Source organism: Geotrypetes seraphini, chromosome 17, assembly GCF_902459505.1.
Source record: "Geotrypetes seraphini chromosome 17, aGeoSer1.1, whole genome shotgun sequence".
NCBI lineage: Eukaryota > Metazoa > Chordata > Amphibia > Gymnophiona > Dermophiidae > Geotrypetes > Geotrypetes seraphini.
The window spans coordinates 50733948-50755398 of NC_047100.1; the positions used below are offsets into that span (position 1 = coordinate 50733948).

Genomic DNA, 21451 nt, shown 5'->3' on the forward strand with positions numbered 1-21451 from the left:
AGAGTCTGTAGCAAGGGGGATAGAGTTGGTTGAGGAAGGAGCAGGGGAACTTAAATTAAGCTGACTAAGTACGGGCCGAGAGAAGGGAGGAGAGGCTTTTTTTTTTTTAGGACTAAAGGGGGGCTGTGTCAGTGAGGAGAATTAGCGGCTAAGCGCTTTCCAAGAGGTGCCTAGAGCGGAGAGGCTTGGGGTAGTAAATGGGTAACAGGGGGATTGCACGGTTAAGGTATGTGTGTAGCCCAGGATGTGCTAGGGGAACCGGAGCAACTGAAAAAGTGAGAGACTGGTAAAAAACCTTTGGCAGAGAATACAGTTTGGAGCGGAACTGAGCAAAAAAAAAGCAGAAAAAGTTTAGCAACAAAACATGAGCGAATACAATAGTAAAATATGGTGCAGGAACAGGAGTATAAACAGTGGTAAACTTTGACAATGGGCAGAGTCCGGGTTGGGTAAGGGGAGCTGAGAGTCTGGAGGCCCTCAGTGGACCTTGATAGGCCAAGGAGGGGGGAGGGCGGTGAGGTGAGGCAGAGAGGAGCCCAGGTTGCAGGGGCTTTGGCAGCTCTTGGGTGGGCTGTGGGGGCAGAGTTTATGGTGAAGAGCAGGTCCACACCCTCCTGCACGAGTGGCGTCGGGCGGAGGAAGGAGGAATAAGATGGAGGAAGCTTCCTCCTTCCTCTGCCTTGAAGTCGCTGGAGCGGAGACAAAACTTTCGGCGGCCCGCAGTGGGCTGAAGAGGAGCCGGGACACGCTGGCCTTTAACAGCCCTCGGATGGGCTGGAGAGAGCAGGCTAGCAAGTCAGCAGGGCAGGGCAGTTCCCTCCTGCACGAGTGAAGCTCACTTAGAGCTAGATTCTATAAACAGTGCTTGAAAAGTAGGAATGGTTAGGGGTGGAGAAATTAGGCCCGGTAAAACCAGGCCTAATGTACCGATGTCTACCTCTATATGGCACCACTAGGAATGATTCTATAAGCAGTGCCTAGCGGCTGATTGATAGCCATGCAGAGCAGTTCCATTATAGAATCTGACTCTTAATGTGTAAATGGAATTGGTCAAAGCATGGGTGAAGCATAGGCGGGCTTCCCACTTACATTCATAGCCTAGACATTTACATTTACGCCAGAATACTATAAGTTACCAACTGATGTGACACAATTAGTCATGTGCATCTGTGTCTGCTATTTGACATAGGCACATAGATGCTGATTCTATGATGGAGTTTTGATGCTGTTATAGAATTCATGCTCTGTGCTCTGCATCTAGGTATCTTAACAGTGGTGCACAATTATGAAGTTGCCCCCTAGAGAATAGCAAAGAAGATACACTTCTGAGAGCCAGCCTTCTAATGTTCTCACGATGGAGAAGAAGGGGATAGGGAATGGGACTTTTATCCTGCTTTTTTGTGGTTACACATTCAAAGCAGTTTACTTATTTTGTGCCTAGGGCTATGGAGGATTAAGTGACTTTCCTGGGGTCACAAGGAACTGCGGTGGGTATTAAACCCAGTTTCCCAGGTTCTCAGACCACTGCACTAACCACTCTGGGCCTGATTCTATAAATGGCGCCTAACAGCACTTAACTTGTAGGCCCCAGTCAGCGCAGTTTCAATTAACTGCATGGCCATCTTGGCTCTCTCCCTGCCATCTGAGTTCTTTAACCAGTTTTTGGAGCAGTTTCTCCTTGCAGAGAATTTCCCTGCTCCTACAAGACACCACAGTCAGTCTAGAAGATCAAAATCACTTAGCAATGTCAAACCCCCTTTCTTAACAATTTTGTGCATGAATTCAATTAAATCTCCTTTGTTCTGCCTGCAAAGCTCTCTATGTCACAGTAGCATAAACAGATGTTTCATTCCTTTCCACAGTGCTTCCTCCTAAACATGTGAACTGCAGTTCTATTGCTTTAATCTTAGTTTTTACTATGGGTTTTTATCTATATGTTATATAATTTGAAATAATATAATATGTACTATTTTTGTTTTCTGTCATCTTTAATACTACTTTCACTTTTTCTTGTGTGTTACATTTTGCAGTTTTTAGCAGTCTTGTTTGTTGTCGGATAATTTTTTTACTATGCCTTGAACATAGCAAAGATAGTTGTAAAGTTGAATTGAATTAAATAGAATTTTTAATTACTGTATAGCCACTTTCTTCTCCCCTATTCTTCTTGAACAGATTATAGCCAGGTATAGCTATATCCCAGTTATGGTTTTCTGTGTAGCACATCTCTTTATCACACAAGCCAGCCTTGTCACTAGATGTGGAGCATTATTTCCCATAATACAAACATTAATGTACATCATTTCCCAGATGTTGACCTTTTTTACATTTCTCAGCAAGTGTTTCATATTTAACTTGAAGGCTTTTAGTTACCTAATTTGGGATTTATAGCCTGCTTTTCTGAGGATTGAAAATCTTTTCAAGGTAAATAACAAAAAGGTTGGGAGGGTAAACTCTGGGTGAAAATGCATTCTCCAATTTGTTAGTTTCACAGAGTTTATTCTCCTAAACTTTTGTTATTTGCTTTGAAAAGGTTTTCAATTCACAACATGTTACAGAATATACATATGGGGGCAAGTGTGGTGCAGTGGTTAAAGTTGTGGTTGTGAGTTCAAACCCACCCTGGTAAAGTCACCTAATCCCCCCATTGCCCCAGGCACATTAGATAGATTGTGAGCCCACCGGACAGACAGGAAAAAATGCTTGAGTACCTAATTAAATTCATGGAGAACAGTATAGAAAATTGAATAAATAAATTAATATTGCCAGAGGATGTGGTCAGCACTTACAACAGAATTTATAAAGGGGTTCTACACAATTCTAAAGACATTCATAAATAATTATTAGCCAAATATGCCCTCAGAATGCTACCACTTATTCCTGGAAAGTTATTGCAAGATATGGATCTAATCTTTGGGATTTGTAAGATAGGAAATCCCTAGAGATCCAAATTGGTTGCTGTCAGAGACAGGTTTGTGGATCTTTGGTCTGAGGCAGGATGGATCGTATTTGTTCTTATGTTCATATGACAAGATTACAAACAAGGATACAGATGACATATAAGGCTTCTTTTAAAAAGCCGCGCAGCAACAGCCCCGAAGCCCTTTAAGTATCTATGGGCTTCGGGGCCGTTAGCACAGCCAAAAGAGGCTGATAGTCAGCAATATATCTGAACAATGTTTTTTTTTGTTGTTGTTCAACCATAATCTGATAGAATCTATTAATTAATTTGAAATAGTTTCTGAGGAGTCCAGAATCAGATAGTTATGATAGAGAGGAGTTTGTTTTTGGATTTTTTAAAAATATATATTTTTATTGAACAGTAGGAAATGGAGGGATAAAAAGAACACATATATCAGACTTAAGCACTCAAATAGCAATATAACAGAGAAATACAGATTCCTGTTGAACAGATTCCAGTAGCCCCTTCCGATATGGCCCACTGCAAGAAAAACATCTTATCTTCTTAAAAGAAACAGCCATTGAAAGGGAATCTGACTAATAGGTATTTTAAGCATCATAGTTCATGTTAAAGCCTAACCCCTCTATCTCAAAGAGAAAAGGAAGAGAAGAAAGAAATTAAGAAAAAAGAGGAAGAACCCCCCCGAAACACCCTCTCTCCCACCCCACCCCCACTCGAGCGACACAGAGGAAATTCCTCAGACATTTATATGTAGGCGATGACCGATCTCCATAGAGAGCTATAAACCCACTTTGTTACCACTACTTTATCCCACTGCATCCCCCACAATTCCCAGAGGGCTATCTCTTTCAGAGATGTTCTCCTCTCAGCCAGTGCTGGAGGCCTTTCATCCATCCACATTCGTAAGACTCCTCGTTTTGCTACAAGGAGAGCTAAATAGATAAACCGCCAGTGTTCACTAGAAAGCCCCTGGTCCGAGGTCACCACCATGGCCCAACATGAGCACTAGGTAGGACCATTGTATCTGCTTCTGTATCTGTTTTGGGGTTTCTAAAAATTCCATTCCAGTAACGCCCAGGGTCAGGCATTCAATAAGCAAATAATAATAATAATAACAGTTTATATACAGCAATACCGTTAAGTTCTATGAGGTTTACAATAGATTAAGCAAGGTACAAATTGATTGAATTTAAGAGGGGGGAAGAGGAGAGTTAATAGGTCCGGAAATGCGTTGTTGAGGAGAAAGAGATTAATAGGACAGAGGAATCACTATGGAGAAGAAAGAAGAAGAGTGGGTCAGTTGTCTAGATACTTTAGGAACAGTTGAGTTTTTAGACGTTTTCTGAATTCCTCATAAGTAGTGGGCGAAAGCAGTTGATCTAGGTCTTTACCCCACAATGCTGCTTGATGTGAAAGAAGGTGTTCATGGTATTTTTTCAGTTTACAACCTCTAACTGGGGGGGAAACGAAGTAGGAATGAGAGCTTCTCTTGTGTCTGTTGGCAGAGAAGGAGAAAAGGTCAATTATGTATTTATGGGCAAGTCCGTTTAGCGCTTTAAAACAGAAGCAGGAGAATTTAAACTTTATGCGTGCTTCAATAGGTAGCCAATGTAACTGCCGGTAGTAGGGTGATACATGATCGAATTTCTTTAGTCCGAAGATTAATCTGACTGCTGCATTTTGTACACGTCGCATATTTTGGGGGGAAATGGCTAAGTAGGCAATGTTACAGTAGTCAAGTTGACTTAGTACGAGGGATTGGACCAGGATTCTGAATGCCAACGTATCGAAATAAGCTTTAATGGATCTGAGTTTCCAGAGAGTGATGAAACCCTTTCTGATTAAGAAGTCCACCTGGTCTTTCATGGTTTGGCATTGATCTAGAGTTACGCCTAGTATCTTTATGGTGGGCTGGATGGGGTGATTAAGTTCATTGATGCATAGAGGTGTTTTGGTGTCAAACGGATGTGGTGAAGCAATGAAGAATTTGTTTTTCTGAATTAAGTTTGAGCTTGAAGTTTGTCATCCATTGCTCCATCATGTTTATGGCTTCTGAAGCCTTGGGAATAGTTTCCAAGATAGAGTCAGCAAATGGGATTATAATCGTGAAGTCATCTGCATAACTGAATAGTTTTATCCCCAGCTGAGTTAATTGCAAGCTCAGTGAGGACATGTAGACGTTAAATAGCAATGGAGGCAATGGTGACCCTTGTGGCACACCGGATGGATTGCTCCAGGTATCGGAAAGCTCATAATTGAAGCGTATCTGATAGGTGCGGGATGTAAGGAAGCCACGAAACCAGTTCAGCACCTCGTCTTTGATACCAATGGTGTCTAGGCATTGTAGCATTTTCCTGTGGTCTACCAGGTCAAAGGCTGAACTCGTATCGAATTGCATAACCAATGCATTGAGGCCCCTGCTAAACAGTAGGCACAGATTGTCTAAAATAGCTGCAATTACTGTCTCCGTACTGAATAAAGGTCTGAAACCGGATTGGGTTTCATGTAAAAGAGAGAACTGATTAAGATAGTCCATCAGTTGGATATGTACTAGTCCCTCTATTATTTTTACAATAAACGGAATGGATGCTACCGGTCTGTAGTTGGTTATTAGGACTGAGGGTTCTTTATGATTTTTTAGAATTGGGGTTATTATGTGACCGTTATTAGAGAGGAACTTCCTATTTTTTAAGTTGTGGGCCAGGTATTGTAGCAGCGATAGTTTGAATTGTAATGGTGCCGCTTTCATAATTTCTGGGGGGCATGAGTCCAGAATGCAATAAGTTTTAGAGTATTTGTTGTGTAGTTTGGTGTAATCACTCCATTTTAGGTCTTGAAAGGAGCTCCAGATCATGTCTGCTGGTATGTCATTTCCTTGGGTGTTAGCTATTTGATGATCATTAGGGTCGTTTGTTGAGCAGTGGTTTCTAAGGTTTTTAATTTTTGAATTGAAGTGCAGCGCTAAGTTATTTGCAGAGGGTAACTTAGTGTTGTGTGTGGGTATGGTGTATCGAGTGGTGTCAAATAAATTCGTGACCAGGTTGAATAGCTCTTTTGTACTGAATCATTGCAAGATGAGTTAATTTTAGTGGAGTAGAATGCTTTACGTTTGTCTTTTATCATTTGTTTGTATATTTTTATAAAAGCTCTCCATTTGTTACGGTCTGCTGATCTCCTATTTTTTTCCAGGTTCTTTCCAATCGTCTGGCTAGTTGTTTCATTTTTAGAAATTCGATGTCGAACCATTTGTTATATTTGTTTGCATTGCTTTTGCTATTACATTTGGGGGCAATTTTATCTAGAATGGATGTGCTGGTTATCATTCAGTGATCCCAGAAATCGATTCCTTCTATCTCCGTTTGCAGTTCGTAGTGCGACCAGTATTCTTCTGGATTAATATAGCCTCTTGTGTGGTGTTCTCTTTTTATCATTGGACGTGTTTTAGTTTTACTATAAGACCAGATTAACTTGAAATAATAAGTAAAATGGTCAGACCAGATATCGTGGCACCAGGAGCCTTGCGGTAGAGAGATGACAGGGTCTGGGATTTCCTTTATGGACATGGCTACCACATCTAAATGATGACCTTTTTCATGTGTTTGTGTGGGTAAAGGGAGGTTGTAGTAGAGTAGGGATAGAAAGTGTTTAAAATCCTTCGCGTTTGTGTTGTCCTCTTCATCTAAGTGTATGTTTATATCGCCTGCAATGATATTGTAGGAAGGACCAATTGAATTATGTAGGACAAATACACAGAAGTCTTCTTTGGCTTTTGGCCAGCATTTTGGTGGGACATAGAATAATATGCAGGATAGGGATTCTTCTAACTGGCAGTTGCTAATTTTGCAGGCTAAAATTTCTAGTTCGTCGGTCACTTTGGAATCTAGTAATTCGAACTCAAAACCTTCTTTAAGAAAAATTGCTAATCCTCCTTTTTTTCCCGGGCGGTTTAGCGTAAGGATTTTGAAATTGTCTGGTAGGAGGTCAATTATTATTGGATTATCTTCCGATAGTAGCCATGTTTCGGTTAGAAAAAGACAGGCTATTTGCTTGCTAATGATCCAATCATTAATTAGGAAGGCTTTATTCCTGACAGAGCTAGTATTGAGATATGCACAGGGAATAGATGCGGATGTGGTAGGTTCGGTAGAGGTAGTGGTTTTGATGGGTTTTATTTGCCTTATTCTTTATTTGAGGGTTCGTTGATGTCTTCTTTTATTTCAGATGGCATTAATGTGATTTGTTGTGTTTTCTTGTGGGTTAGTGATGTGTAAAATAGATGGATCAAGGGTAGTTGATTGATTGCAATTGTGGGTGGAGTGAATTAACGTCTTCGATGTTGCCACTTAACAAGCAGATTAGTAAAATCAGTAAGAGATTCATGTTTGCAGTGTAGAGTATTTCTTCCTGATTCAGAAATTGTGTTGGTTTCCCTGCAGATTCTTGATTTATAGTTTGTATGTTTGTTTAGTGGATTGGTGTAGTTCTTGAAGGTGACCCAAGTGGCTATAGTGTTTAAGCAGTCCTACTGCGGTCACTAGTAATTGCACAATCATCTAACCATTATACATACATCTAACAATTACACATGCCTCTAACAATTACACATGCATATGACAATTATATATGTCTCTGGCGGTAACACATGCCTCTAACAGTTGTGCATGCCTCTACAGTTCTTAAGCAGTCCTAATGCAAATCACTAACGGTTACATATGCCTCTAACAGTTGCGCATGCCTCTACAGTTCTTAAGCAGTCCTAGTGCCAATCGCTAAAAGTTATACATGCATTTAAAGCCCGGCCTGGTAAGGAGGGGGGGAGGGATTGAGAACCCTGGAAATTTTGGACTTGATGAGGGACGCTGGGAAACTGTGGGGCAGGGAGGGGTAGGCTACCCTGTGGAGTAGGTGGGAGGAGACTGAAATCCATGGGGTTCTTTGATTAATTATGTCTTGTTGTGCGCTGAGTCTAGATTGTGCAGTTCCTTCGCTAAGGACGCTTCAGAAAAGCGCACACGTTGGCGCTGCAGATTCAATCTTTTTCTCCCTGTTAGGTCGTGGGAGAGGCGGAGCGGTGATTGCACTCCTCTCCTAAGCGGGCTGGCGAAAAGATGTCGGCCCGCTGCTTGAAAGCAATCTTTTTTTTCTCCCTGCTGGGTCGTGGGAGAGGCGGAGCGGTGCTCGCACGCCACTCCTGAGCTGACACTCTTCAATATTAATATGAAGATCTACATGCAGTGGAACTGTGACCAGGTGCCCTGCTGGAGAGGGGCTCCCGATACTGCTGCTGGTCTCAGTGAGCCGTTAGCACCGCTTCTTTTAAAGTGTTCTCCCCTGCTGGATTGGGGGAGGGGTGGAACTGTGATCAGATGCCCTGCTGGAGAGGGACTCCCGATACTGCTGATGGTCTCGGTGAGCCATTAGCACCGCTTCAAATGTAGTCTCCTTCATAAACTTGCATTTCACATACTCCTCAGTATCCCAGAGACCCACCCGAACACCTTGTGTCCTGGTGATATAGGTGTGATGTAACTTGTTGGATTTCTAGAGAACTGGTTGCAGCAGTTCACTGTGGAGCAGACACATTTTATGGGCTGTAAAGACAATTCCTTTTAGCAGACCATAAGTTGTAATCACCAAGTTGCTGAATTTTGCTCACAAAGCTTCAATACTAGCTGCATGTAAACAGAAGGGCACAAGCTTTACATTTTTCTGGACTATACCATCCGGGCATCCTCTTGTCCAAGGCTTTTCATGTTCAATGTGCTAATATGGTGCATTGTAATATTCATTTTGCTCTTCTCTACCTAACTATTTTGAAAATAATAATAATAAATTTATTCTTTTATACCGCCATTACCCAAGAGTTCTAGGCGGTTTACATCATAAGAAACTGAACAGTCAGCGAAACATCAACTATAATAAAACCCTTAAGTGTGCTTCCGTGCCTCCGTGCATGCGCAATACACTGCCGAGCAGGGAAGTGTCTCAGCACAGGGGCAACAGTCTTGACTTGCCAACCCCCCATTCCTTACCCAAAGCAGCAGTGGCAACACTGTAAACAGGCTGCTCGCGGCAAACCCTGGCAGGTAGAGAAAAGGCCCTATCCGGGCAGGCCGTGAATAGCCTGTTTACAGTGCTGCCACTGCTGCTTTGGGTAAGGAATGGGGGATTGGCGGGTCAGGACTGTTGCCGCTGCTACTGCTTTGGGTCTGGAGCGAGGGAAGAAGGTTGGTGGATCAGGACCGCTGCTGCTTTGGGGCACAGAGGGAGGGAGGAGGGGTTGGAAGGTCAGGACTGCTGCAGCCGCCTCGGGTAAATAATTGGAGTCCAGGAGACCAGACCCACATGGAGGGAGGGAGGGCAGATCTTTGGGGGCGGTGGACCAGGTGTATGTGTTGGTTGAGGGTCCATTAGGGTGAAGAGCTGGGGAGGGGAGATGGATGGATGTTACACCCATAATTGTGGAGGGAGAGGGGGAAGAAGGTTAAAGTGGCAGATGTTGGAATGGGGAGAAACATAGAAACATAGAGTATGACGGCAGAAGAGGATCGGCGGCCCAACAAGTCTGCCCACTCGAGACCCCTCCCTCCCTGGATTACCCATCTTTTATGCATAACCCTGTAGCACCCCCACCTGTTTGTCCCATCGATTTTTGAAGTCGAGTGCGCTACTAGCCTCGACCACCTGGTGAAGTTTATTCCATTTATCAATCACCCGCTCGGTGAAGAAGTACTTCCTGGTGTCACCATGAAATCTTCCCCCCTTAAGTTTTAGCGGATTCCCCCTTTTTGCAGTTGGACCCGTAAGAAAAAATATATCTTCCTCCACTTCAATGCGACCCGTGATGTATTTGAATGTCTCTATCATGTCCCCCCTTTCTCTGCGCTCCTCGAGAGAATATAAGCGCAATCTGGTCAGACGTTCTTCATATGGGATGTCCTTAAGTCCTGAGACCATCCTAGTGGCCATTCTCTGGATCGATTCCATTCTCTTCACATCCTTTTGATAATGTGGCCTCCAAAACTGGACACAATACTCCATGTGAGGTCTCACCATGGATATGTACAGCGGTAGTATGACTTCAGGCTTACGGCTGATAAAGTTCCTTCTGATGCAACCCAGCATTTGTCTTGACGACCCCACAGCCAATAAGGGAGAAAAAGCAGGAAGGGACAACTCAGACACAGGAGAGGACGACCACACAGCAAACAAGGGTGATAACACAGGAGCAGTAAAGTATACCGTATTTGAAACTATAGGGACGGCCAAGAGTAGAAGGTCCAAAAAGGTAACACAAAGGGAATTTAGATGTATGTATACGAATGCTAGAAGTCTAGGTAACAAAATGGGGGAACTAGAGACAATAGCGAGACATGACATATTGGATATCATTGGCATAACAGAAACATGGTGGAATGAAGAAAACAAATGGGACACAGTACTACAGGGATACAAACTGTATAGAAGAGATCGAGTAGGGCAGAAAGGTGGAGGTATTGCTCTATATGTTAAGGAGGGAATAGATTCTGTTGAAATGGTTACAACAGAAATGAAAGAGAAGCTTGAGTCACTCTGGATCAAAATTCCTGGTCAATATGGTGCAGATACGAAAATTGGCCTTTACTATCGTCCCCCAGGACAGGCGGAGGAAACTGACTCAGAAATGATGGAAGAAATCAAACAAGAATGCAAGATGGGCAATGTAATTGTATTGGGAGACTTCAATTTCCCAGGGATAGACTGGAAACTAGCAACCTCCAACTGCGGCAAGGAGGCCAAGTTCCTGGATGTGCTAGGGGATTGCTTCCTGGAACAAATGGTAAAAGAGCCGACAAGAGGCAACGCCACCTTGGACTTGGTCCTAAATGGCCTCACGGGACCGATAACAGAAGTGGAAGTCGTGGTTCCACTGGGAACGAGTGATCACAATGTAATCAACTTTAAACTTGACATCGGGAAAGGGAAACATGCCAAAACCTTAACCACCACCTTAAACTCTAAAAAGGGTAAATACGATCGCATGAGGGCCATGGTAGAAAAACGACTAGAGAAGATGGTGGACAAACTTGAAACGGTAGATCAGGCATGGTCCCTACTGAAAAATACTATCACAGAAGCACAAGATCTCTACATTCCGAGGATTTCCAAAGATCGGAGAACAAAGAGCAAAAGAGAACCGGCATGGCTTACCATACAGGTGAAGGAAGCCATAAAAGAAAAGAAGGACTCTTTCAAAAAATGGAAATGCATAAAGACAACCGAAGCCTGGAACAAACATAAAGATGATCAGAAGAAATGTCACAAGGCGGTGAGGGATGCCAAACAGGATTATGAGGAAAAAATAGCCCAGGAGGCCAAAAACTTCAAGCCCTTCTTTAGATACGTGAAAGGGAAAAAACCTGCAAAAGAGGCAGTGGGACCCCTGGACGACCAGGGAAGAAAAGGGTACATCAAGGAAGATAAACAAATCGCAGACAAACTAAATTCCTTCTTTGCGTCTGTCTTTACGAAGGAAGACACCTCAACAATACCTGAAGCAGAGAAAGTGTTTCCAGGAGAAATAGAGGACAGCCTCACCACAGTTGAAGTGGACTTAGACCAGATATACTATCAGATCGACAAACTTAAAAGTGACAAATCCCCTGGACCGGATGGAATTCACCCGAGAGTCTTAAAGGAATTGAAGGTTGAAATCGGAGAGTTATTGCACAAACTTGCAAACCTGACAATCAGAACTGGACAGATACCGGACGACTGGAGGATAGCGAACGTCACGCCAATTTTCAAAAAAGGATCGAGAGGGGAACCGGGCAACTATAGGCCTGTGAGTCTTACGTCGGTCCCCGGCAAGATGGTTGAAGCACTGATCAAGGATAGCATAGTCCGGCACTTGGACGCACACGACTTGATGAAACCCAGTCAACATGGATTCAGGAAAGGGAAATCATGTTTGACGAATTTACTCCAATTTTTTGAGACCGTAAACGAGCAAATTGATAGTGGGAAGCCTGTGGACATAATATACTTGGACTTCCAGAAAGCGTTCGACAAAGTTCCACACGAAAGACTTCTCAGGAAACTACAAAGCCATGGCATAGAGGGAGATATACAAAGATGGATAGGCAAATGACTGGAAAACCGAAAGCAGAGAGTGGGCATAAATGGGAAGTTCTCCGACTGGGAGAAAGTGACTAGTGGTGTACCCCAGGTACTTGGGCCGATCCTTTTTAATATTTATATCAATGACCTGGAGGAAGGAACATCCAGTGAGATCATCAAGTTTGCAGACGATACAAAACTATGCCGGGCAATCAGATCGCAGGAGGATAGAGAGAAACTCCAGAGCGACTTGTGTCGGTTAGAAACATGGGCGGAGAAATGGCAGATGAAGTTCAATGTGGAGAAATGCAAGGTAATGCATTTAGGCAATAAGAATAAGGAATACGAGTATACAATGTCAGGTGCAACTCTGGGGAAGAGTGAACAAGAAAGGGACCTGGGTGTACTGATAGATAAGACCCTGAAGCCGTCGGCACAATGCGCGGCAGCGGCAAAGAAGGCAAATAGAATGTTGGGCATGATAAAGAAAGGAATCTCGAGTAGATCGGAGAAAGTTATAATGCCGCTTTATAGGGCAATGGTCAGACCACACTTGGAATACTGCGTCCAACATTGGTCTCCCTACCTAAAGAAGGATATAAAACTGCTGGAAAGGGTGCAGAGACGAGCAACAAAACTGGTGAAGGGTATGGAGAGACTGGAATATGAGGATAGACTTATAACACTAGGATTGTTCTCCCTTGAGAAAAGGAGAATGCGTGGGGATATGATCGAGACCTTCAAAATACTGAAAGGAATCGACAAAATAGAGCAGAGAAGATTATTTACACTGTCCAATTTGACACGGACTAGAGGACATGGAATGAAGCTGAGGGGGGACAGGTTCAGGACTAATATCAGGAAGTTCTGCTTCACTCAGAGAGTGGTTGACACCTGGAATGCCCTCCCAGAGGAGATTATTGCGGAATCGACCGTCCTAGGCTTCAAGAGCAAACTAGATGCATATCTCCTTAAGAGAGGCATATAAAGATATGGTGGACTATAAATTACGCCAGGTGTACACCTGGCGGGGCCTCCGCGTGTGCGGATCGCCGGACTTGATGGACCGAAGGTCTGATCCGGTGATGGCAGTTCTTATGTTCTTATGTTCTTATGTTCTTTGCTGAAGCTTTCTCTACCTGGTTGGCAGCTTTCATATCTTCCCGGATGAGAACTCCCAAGTCCCTTTCTGCAGTGATTCTTGCCAAGATTTCACCATTCAAGGTGTATGTTCTGCATGGGTTTCCGCTCCCAAGGTGCATTACTTTACATTTTTTGGCATTAAAGTTTAACTGCCAAGTACTTGACCATTGTTCCAACATAAACAGGTCTTGTTCCATAGTGCTGGGCCTGGTCTCATTATCAAGTTCTGTTGCTCTGCCCACAATGTTGCATAGTTTAGCATCATCAGCAAATAATGTAATTTTGCCTCGAAGTCCCTGAGTTAGATCCCGAACAAAGATATTGAATAGCATCGGGCCTAAGACCGAACCCTGTGGGACACCACTGGTCACTTTTGACATTTTAGAGGGAATACCATTCACCATTAGTCTTTGGAGTCTGCCGCTGAGCCAGTCCTGTTCCCATGCTGTCAATGTTTTTCCTAGTCCTAACGCGTTCATCTTGTTCAGTAACCTACGGTGTGGAACACTATCAAAAGCCTTGCTAAAGTCTAAATACACGATATCCAGTGACTTACCCTCATCCAGTTTTTTTGTTACCCAATCAAAGAAGCTTATCAAGTTGGATTGGCAAGACCTCCCCTTTGTAAAGCCATGCTGGTGGGGATCCCTTAATCTTTCATCATCCAGAAACGTGTCCAATCTGTTCTTGATCAACTTCTCCATGAGTTTACTCACTATTGATGTGAGACTCACCGGTCTATAGTTTTCAGCCGGTGAGTCTCACATCAATAGTGAGTAAACTCATGGAGAAGTTGATCAAGAACAGATTGGACACATTTCTGGATGATGAAAGATTAAGGGATCCCCACCAGCATGGCTTTACAAAGGGGAGGGGGACACTTGCAGTACCATAGGAAGGGGCAGGGGAGAGATGACAGAGAAATTGGTCCTGGGGTGGGGTACAAGAGAAAGGATAAAAAAGGAAGAGAAGCTGGGTGGAGGTGGAATATAGGGACAGGAAGAATGGTCTTGGAGACAATGGAAGGAAGGACAGATAGGAATGGAACTGGGACTGAAGGGTGATAAATGCAGTGGAGGATCGATGAGAGCCAAAATGATACAGAGGACTAAGGAAATGGTGAAAGGTGACGTGATGGGACTGGAATCAGTGGGAGGCAGGGTCTGGGCATGATAGAGGCGGGGCATGGGTGGGGTCAGGGTCAGGGTATATATCTTGAAACTTGATATACCCTCAAAACAAAGAAAAATCTTTTATCTGTGAGACAAAAGACCTTAAAACTTGAAGCATCATTTTTGTTGATTTTCTGTGTAAATTCCTGGTCAATTATAGGAGGACCCAAATATATCTTTTATACCCCAGAACATTTGAAGGATTTTCTCAAACTAAAGAATATATAATTGGCTTTATAGATAAATGTAATGGTGGGATATCATGTAAAGCCTTGCTTGAATATATACAATTATTTTTGTTTAAATTCTTATTTTTCCTTTCCTCACTCACCCATTATTGAGGTCTAAAGAAGAGTGAATTTATTATATTTTTTGAAGGGAGGGTATTTCTTCTCTGTGTCTTGTGATTTAATTTCAAAATAAAATTTTAAAAAATCATTTGTGAAATTGGGGAATTTGGTGGGGAATTTGATTGATAATGTTTGGCTACAAAGCAAAGCTAACCTGCAGCCGACAACTGACTTCATACATTGTACCTTAGGTCTGGAGGTTTATAAAAGTGAAAAAAAAAAGTGGCAGCTTTTTTGTTGTTGTTGATATGGGTACTTTTCTGTATTTTTTAAAGCTATGCAAAGATATGTATGTTATTCTTTCTGTTTATGGTTGTGCAAATCATTTTTTTGAAATGGGTTATCAATTAAAAAAAATATATATTTTACTTTCAGTAATCACAGGTATACAAGTGCCAACAGAGATTGCAAACTTGGGAATTAAATATGAACTTTTCACACATACTTTGGTGGTCTAGCTCTGCACCCAGCACCGCTCCTTTTTCCCAAGTAGAGGGACAATTTTCAAAGAGGCTTAGTCCATAACTAAACAGTGGATTACACACAAAAAATCCCTTTGAAAATTGTCCCTGTATTATTGCATTCTATATCAAAATCCAACTTTTTTTTTCCCTCTAGTCTTTTTTTCAAATAGATGACGAGAGTTATGGCGGTAGCAGGGACAAGAAGTGCAGAGCTCACTCAGCATCCCTGTAGCTCATGCTGCCACTATCACTCACTTGCTATTATAAAACTGTGCCAGAAGAGAGTGCAGTCAGCTAGAAGTGTGTTCCAGGGGACAGAGGCAGGCCTGACGACTCACACTGAACCAGGTGTTGGGCACAAGTGGGGATCAAGCTTTGAAAGACTTAACCATCTGGCTATGTGGATGTGTCTTCAAGCACACAAGATGCTCTGTCTGTATCTGGCCTTGTGTGAGTACATCGACAGGAATCTGTGTCCAAGAAAACAGGGACTGGTCTCTAGAAGACTAATTCTATAAGTGGGTGCCCACATTTAGGTGCCACTTGAACACATAATATGTTCATTATACTGTTGCTTTCACAGGTAAGTGGCAGCATAAAACCTAAGTGCTAATCTGTAAGAGCACCTGAAGTGGCAGAGTATGTAAATGTTATGGGCGGAGCTGTCTTTTATGCAAGTTTCAAGAGATTTACAAAATAAAAATGGGGATACCAAATACAAAACACCAAAAAACAGTACAAATAAGAAAATTAAAACAACTTAAGTAAATGGCATTACATCAAAAGACACCAAAGACCTAAAACTTACCTGACACAAGAGGAATTTGGGGTAGAAATAAAATCAGCATAGGATAGCAAACAAGTAAGGAACAAAGAGCTGGAGGCTATACTTGGATTCTCTTCCAGTACCCCCTGTTTTTATCTGTTTTTATAATGATGTACATTTTTTCTATATATTACTACATTGTAAACTGCTTAGATATTTGATTAAGCGGTCTAAAAAATCTTTTAATAAACTTGAAAGAGCCGAAGAATCTAAAAGGAATTTTAAATGTATATAAATGAGTTTTAAGAAGACCTTTGAAATGATGTAGGTTACTTACTTGCAGAATGCAGTAAATTACTTCTGCCCTTGCTGGATTTAAAGGCCTGTATTTATACCTAAATGAATGGCATGCTGATACTGGGTTATGTTAATGTTCTAGAACAGAAAGCCTTTTCTATAACAGCACTAGAATATTAGCATAACTCAGGAACAGCACACCTAACATTTAGGTGCCCACAGTTACACCAGACCTAGAGCTGGCATATCTGTGGGTGTCTAAAAGTAGCTGACAAGTTTCTATAAGTTACCTGTTTAAGTGGCAGCTCTGCCCATGCTCCTTTCATGTGTACATCGCCTTGCATTTACACACTATGGTCCAGATTCTATAAACTATTGTAACACCATTACAGAAGCTCATATACCATAACATAAGAATAGCCTTACTGGGTCAGACCAATGGTCCATCAAGCCCAGTAGCCTGTTCTCACGGTGGCCAATCCAGGTCACTAGTACCTGGCCAAAACCCAAGCTGTAGCAACATTCCATGCTACCAATACAGGGCAAGCTGTGACTTCCCCATGTCTTTCTCAATAACAGACTATGGACTTTTCCTCCAGGAACTTGTTCAAACCTTTCTTAAAACCAGCTACGCTATCTGCTCTTACCATATCCTCTGGCAACGCGTTCCAGAGCTTAACTATTCTGAGTGAAAAAAAATTTCCTCCTATTGGTTTTAAGAATATTTCCCTGTAACTTCATCAAGTGTCCCCTAGTCTTTGTAATTTTTGACAGAGTGAAAAATCAATCCACTCAGGATTTTGTAGACTTCAATCCTATCTCCCCTCAGCCGTCTCTTTTCCAAGCTGAAGAGCCCTAACCGTTTTAGTCTTTCCTCATACGAGAGGAGTTCCATCCCCTTTACACCATTATAAAAGCTCTTAAATCGTAGCTCATGTATTGCAATATTATTACTGAAACTCATATATTGTAACATCATTATAGAAGCTCATACTCATGTGTCGTAACACCATAATAGAAGCTAATGTAAACTGCTCAAAAGCTACCTTAAAGTGGTCGTCAATTATGTGTCAATCATGCAACAGCACCATTTCTAGAATTGTTCGTAAAGTGGCATTAGGTTTTGTAAAGCGCATCCGTAGGCGCAATTCTGGTGCCATTTTTGTAGGCGCCTTGAAATTCGTTTTAAAAGTTCTTTTAAATGGCATTTTGCATTTAACTTAGGCACTGTGTATAGAATATGGGCCTATGTAAGTTAGGTGCTCTGAGATAGACTGTGAGCCTGCCAGGACAGATAGGGAAATGTACTTGAGTACCTGAATAAATTCATGTAAGCCTTTCTGAGAATAGTCTAGAAAATTGAATGAATGACTAAATGATGTTCCATGCTCAAGAAGTATATAAATGAGGGCACCTAGATTATAGAATTGCTCTCCATGTGTCTGACTGGTTTCTCTGTTTGTCTTGGCATTTGTTGGTTCCAGGGTGCAAACTTGTCATTCTAATTCTTCTCACTGCTCCTTTTCTTCAGGCCTCTGAGCCGAGCCAAACAATCCATCCTGGAGGACGGGGAAGCAGAACTGCCAATACGTCCATCAGCCCGACGCTCACAGTGCACAAGGTGGGAATCCTGCTTAGACCTGGGGAGCAGCCTCCTGACTTCAGGCTGAAAACTAACCCACAGCAGGCTCCAGGGCAAGGACTGAGCCAAGGTTCTGATATGCTTCCTAATCAATAGTCACAGAGAGGCATAAGACTAACTTTACCAGAGATCAGGCCCTTCCAGTAACCTATCACTTCAGCAATGACCCAGTTGCTGATTTCTTTCAGCAAGGACAAGGAAAGACATCTTAGTGCTTGTCTTTTCTTGCATTTCAGGATAGTCCAGAAAGGCAAAGGAAATGATCTTAATAAGCCTCATTCCAGCAATCCTGAACTGGCCTCAATGGACTCCATCTACCAGAAAATAACCAAAAAAGCAATTTCTGGACATGACCAGTGGATCAGTGACAAGGCAGTGTCCCAGTTATCCTGGGGATGTCTATAGCCACTAATGGGGGGAAGGTAGTTATTATGGTCATTAATTAAGGGGGGACACCTGCCATATTCAGGCTGCATGATTACAGGGTTCTGGTAGGAGCACTGGTTCAAAGTGCATGGTCCCCAACCTAGAACCATCACTGTAATGACCAGACTAATTATGATTGGAAATTAAAAGAGAAGAAAAGATTGCCTGAGTAGTTACAAATGAAGGCTCCTGATGCCAGATATTAGTGCCTTAAATTGGAAAGAAAGAAGAGTAGGAGGAATGGAAGGGGGGAGGTTGAATTTAATTTATGCTTTTTCTGTTCAAAGTGGCTACTTTCAGGTACACTAGGTATTTTTCTATCCCTGTACCTGAGGCAATAGAGTGTAACATGACCTGTCCAAAGTTTTGAATTGGGCTGCTCAGGTTTTCCACCTTTTACGTTAACTTTAGGCTATTCCTACACTCGTTCAGGAACTTGTCCAAACCTTTTTTTAAACCTATCTACATTAACCACTATCACATGCTATGGCAATGTGTTCCAGAGCTTAACTATTCTCTGAGTAAAAAAATATTTCCTCCTATTGGTTTTAAAAGTATTTCCCTGTAACTTCATCGATTGTCCCATACCCCCTCTTCTACAAAGCTGCACGGTAATGGCCCCGAAGCCCAGAGATTTAAAGGGCTTTGGGGCTGTTATCGCACGGCTTTGTCATTTTTGATGAAGAAAAAATCGACTCATTTGTATCCGTTCTGTACCACTCATGATTTTGTAGACTTAAGTATTATCTTCCCTTAGCCATCTTTTTTCCAAGCTGAAGAGCCCTAACCTTTATAGTCTTTCCTCTTATAAGAAGAGTTCTATCCCCTTTATTATCTTGATCACTCTTCTTTGGACCTTTTCTACTGTAAATTTGCTGTATCTTTTTTGAGATACAGAAATTGAATTGAATCAATACTCAAAGTGAGATCACACCATAGAGTGATACAGAGGCATTAAAATATTCTTAGTCTTATTTACCATCCCTTTTCTAATAATTCCTAGCATATTGTTTGGTTTTTTTTAGTGGAAGGTTTCATCGTATTGTCTACAACGTACCCTAGATCTTTTTCTCGGGTGCTCACCCCTAAGGTGAACCCTAGCATCTAGTAAATATGATTTAGAAACATGACAGCAGATAAAGGCAATCTGCAGTAAACATTATCTTTTTTTCTGTCTGAGAGATCCCACATGCCTATCCCAGGCCCTCTTGAATTTAGACAAAGTCTCTTGTTTCTACCACCTCTTCCTGGAGATTGTTCCACGCATCTACCACCCTTTCTGCAAAAAAGTATTTCCTCAGATTACTCCGGAGCCTGTCACCTCTTAGCTTCATTGTATGCCCTCTCATTCCATAGTTTCCTTTCAAATGAAAGAGACTCGAATCATGCACATTTATTTTACGTAGGTATTTAAATGTCTCTATCATATCTCCCCTCTCCCGCCTTTCCTCAAAAGTATACAGATTGAGATCGTTAAGTCTGTCCCCATATGCCTTATCACGAAGACCACACACCATTTTAGTAGGCTTCTTCTGGACCGACTCCATCCTTTTTATATCTTTTTGAAGGTGCGGTCTCTAGAATTGTACACAATATTCTAAATGAGGCATCAATATCTCCCTTTTCCTAATGGCCATACCTCTCCCTATGCAACCTAGCATCCTTCTAGCTTTCGCCGTCACCTTTTCAACCTGTTTGGCCATCTTAAGATCATCACATACAATCACACCCAAGTTCCACTCTTCTGTTCTTCACCCCCTAAACTATACCGTTCCTTTGGGCGTTTGCAGCCAAATGCATGACCTTGCATTTCTTAGCATTAAATTTTAGCTGCCAAATTTCAGACCATTCTTCAAGCTTCGTCAGGTCTTTCTTCATGTTATTCATACCATCTATTGCAGATTTTGGTATCATCTGTAAAGAGGCAAATCTTACCCGACAACCCTTCAGCAATACCATTTATAAAAATGTTAAAAAGAACAGGCCCAAGAACAGAACCTTGGGCACATCTCCATTGATCACTACCCTCTGTTGCCTTCCACTCAACCAGTTCCTGACCCAGCCCGTTACTTTGGGACCCTTCTCAAGGGCACTCAGTTTATTTATTAGACGTCTGTGTGGAACATTGTCAAAGGCTTTGCTAAAATCTAAATATACCACATCTAGCAAAAATCCTCTATTCAATTCTCTGGTCACCTAGTCAAAGAAATTGATCAGATTTGTCTGACAAGCCCTCCTCTAGTGAATCCATGTTATCTCTGGTCCTGTAATCCACAGGATTCCAGAAACTTGACCATTCTCTGTTTTAAAAGCATTTCCATTAATTTGCTTACCACAGAAGTCAGACTTACCGGACTGTAATTCCCTACTTCTTCCTTACTTCCACTTTTGTGGAGAGGGACCACATCTGCCCTTCTTCATCCGGCCCCATCGCTTTGTCTACCTTTATTTTAGCTAACTCCTCAGTTACAGTTTGGGGACGTATTGTCACCTCAAACTTGTATTTTAGTTAAAATTTGTTTTCTGTTTTTACAAATTTGTACACCACCTAGAAGGCTGATTGGGCGGTATAAGAAATTTTAAATAAACTTGAAACTTGAACTAAACCCTCTGAAAGTTGATCAGGGTCTATTACTCCTCCATTCCTATTCATGTTTGTTTTCTGCTGTCCCGCTCCGGGTGCCTCAGCCATGAACACAGAACAGAAATATTTGTTAAGCAATTTGGTATTTTCTTTATGATCTTCTACATATTATTCCCCTTCACCTTTGAGTCTCACAATGCCACTTTTGCACTTCTTCCTATCACTAATATATCTAAAAAATGTCTTGTCTCCCAATTTTACCGTGTCAGCTATTTTTTTATTCCATTTACATCTTTGCTTTCCAGATATTTTGCCTCTCTTCCTTTTTCTGGGTTTTATTATTATAGATACACTGCCTTACCATACTTTGCGAAAGGCGGTATATTAAGATAAATAAACCATAAACCAACTTACATTTACTCCATTTGGGATTTTGTAGTCCTCTATCATATGCACCCCCCCAAGCTTTCTTTTTTCCAAGCTAAGAACACTAACCTTTTAAGCCTTCCTTTATATGAGAGGAGTTTCAATTATAAGAACATAAGAATAGCCATACTTGGTCAGACCAATGGTCCGTCTCCTTCCGTA

The 21451-nt window shown here is 42.0% G+C and overlaps 1 protein-coding gene across 4 annotated transcripts in view; it reads left to right on the forward strand.

Annotated features, from left to right (window-relative positions):
- SEMA3F (semaphorin 3F) overlaps positions 1 to 21451 on the forward strand; it is a 917803-nt gene that overhangs the window by 461118 nt on the left and 435234 nt on the right. For 3 of the 4 annotated variants that reach the window (XM_033925947.1, XM_033925948.1, XM_033925949.1), the window contains one exon: positions 17743 to 17832. The exons of the other annotated variant lie outside the window; for it this stretch is intronic. In XM_033925947.1, the coding sequence (XP_033781838.1) occupies positions 17743 to 17832 (90 nt within the window). The remainder of the gene's footprint in view (positions 1 to 17742; positions 17833 to 21451) is intronic. 4 annotated transcript variants of the gene reach the window in all.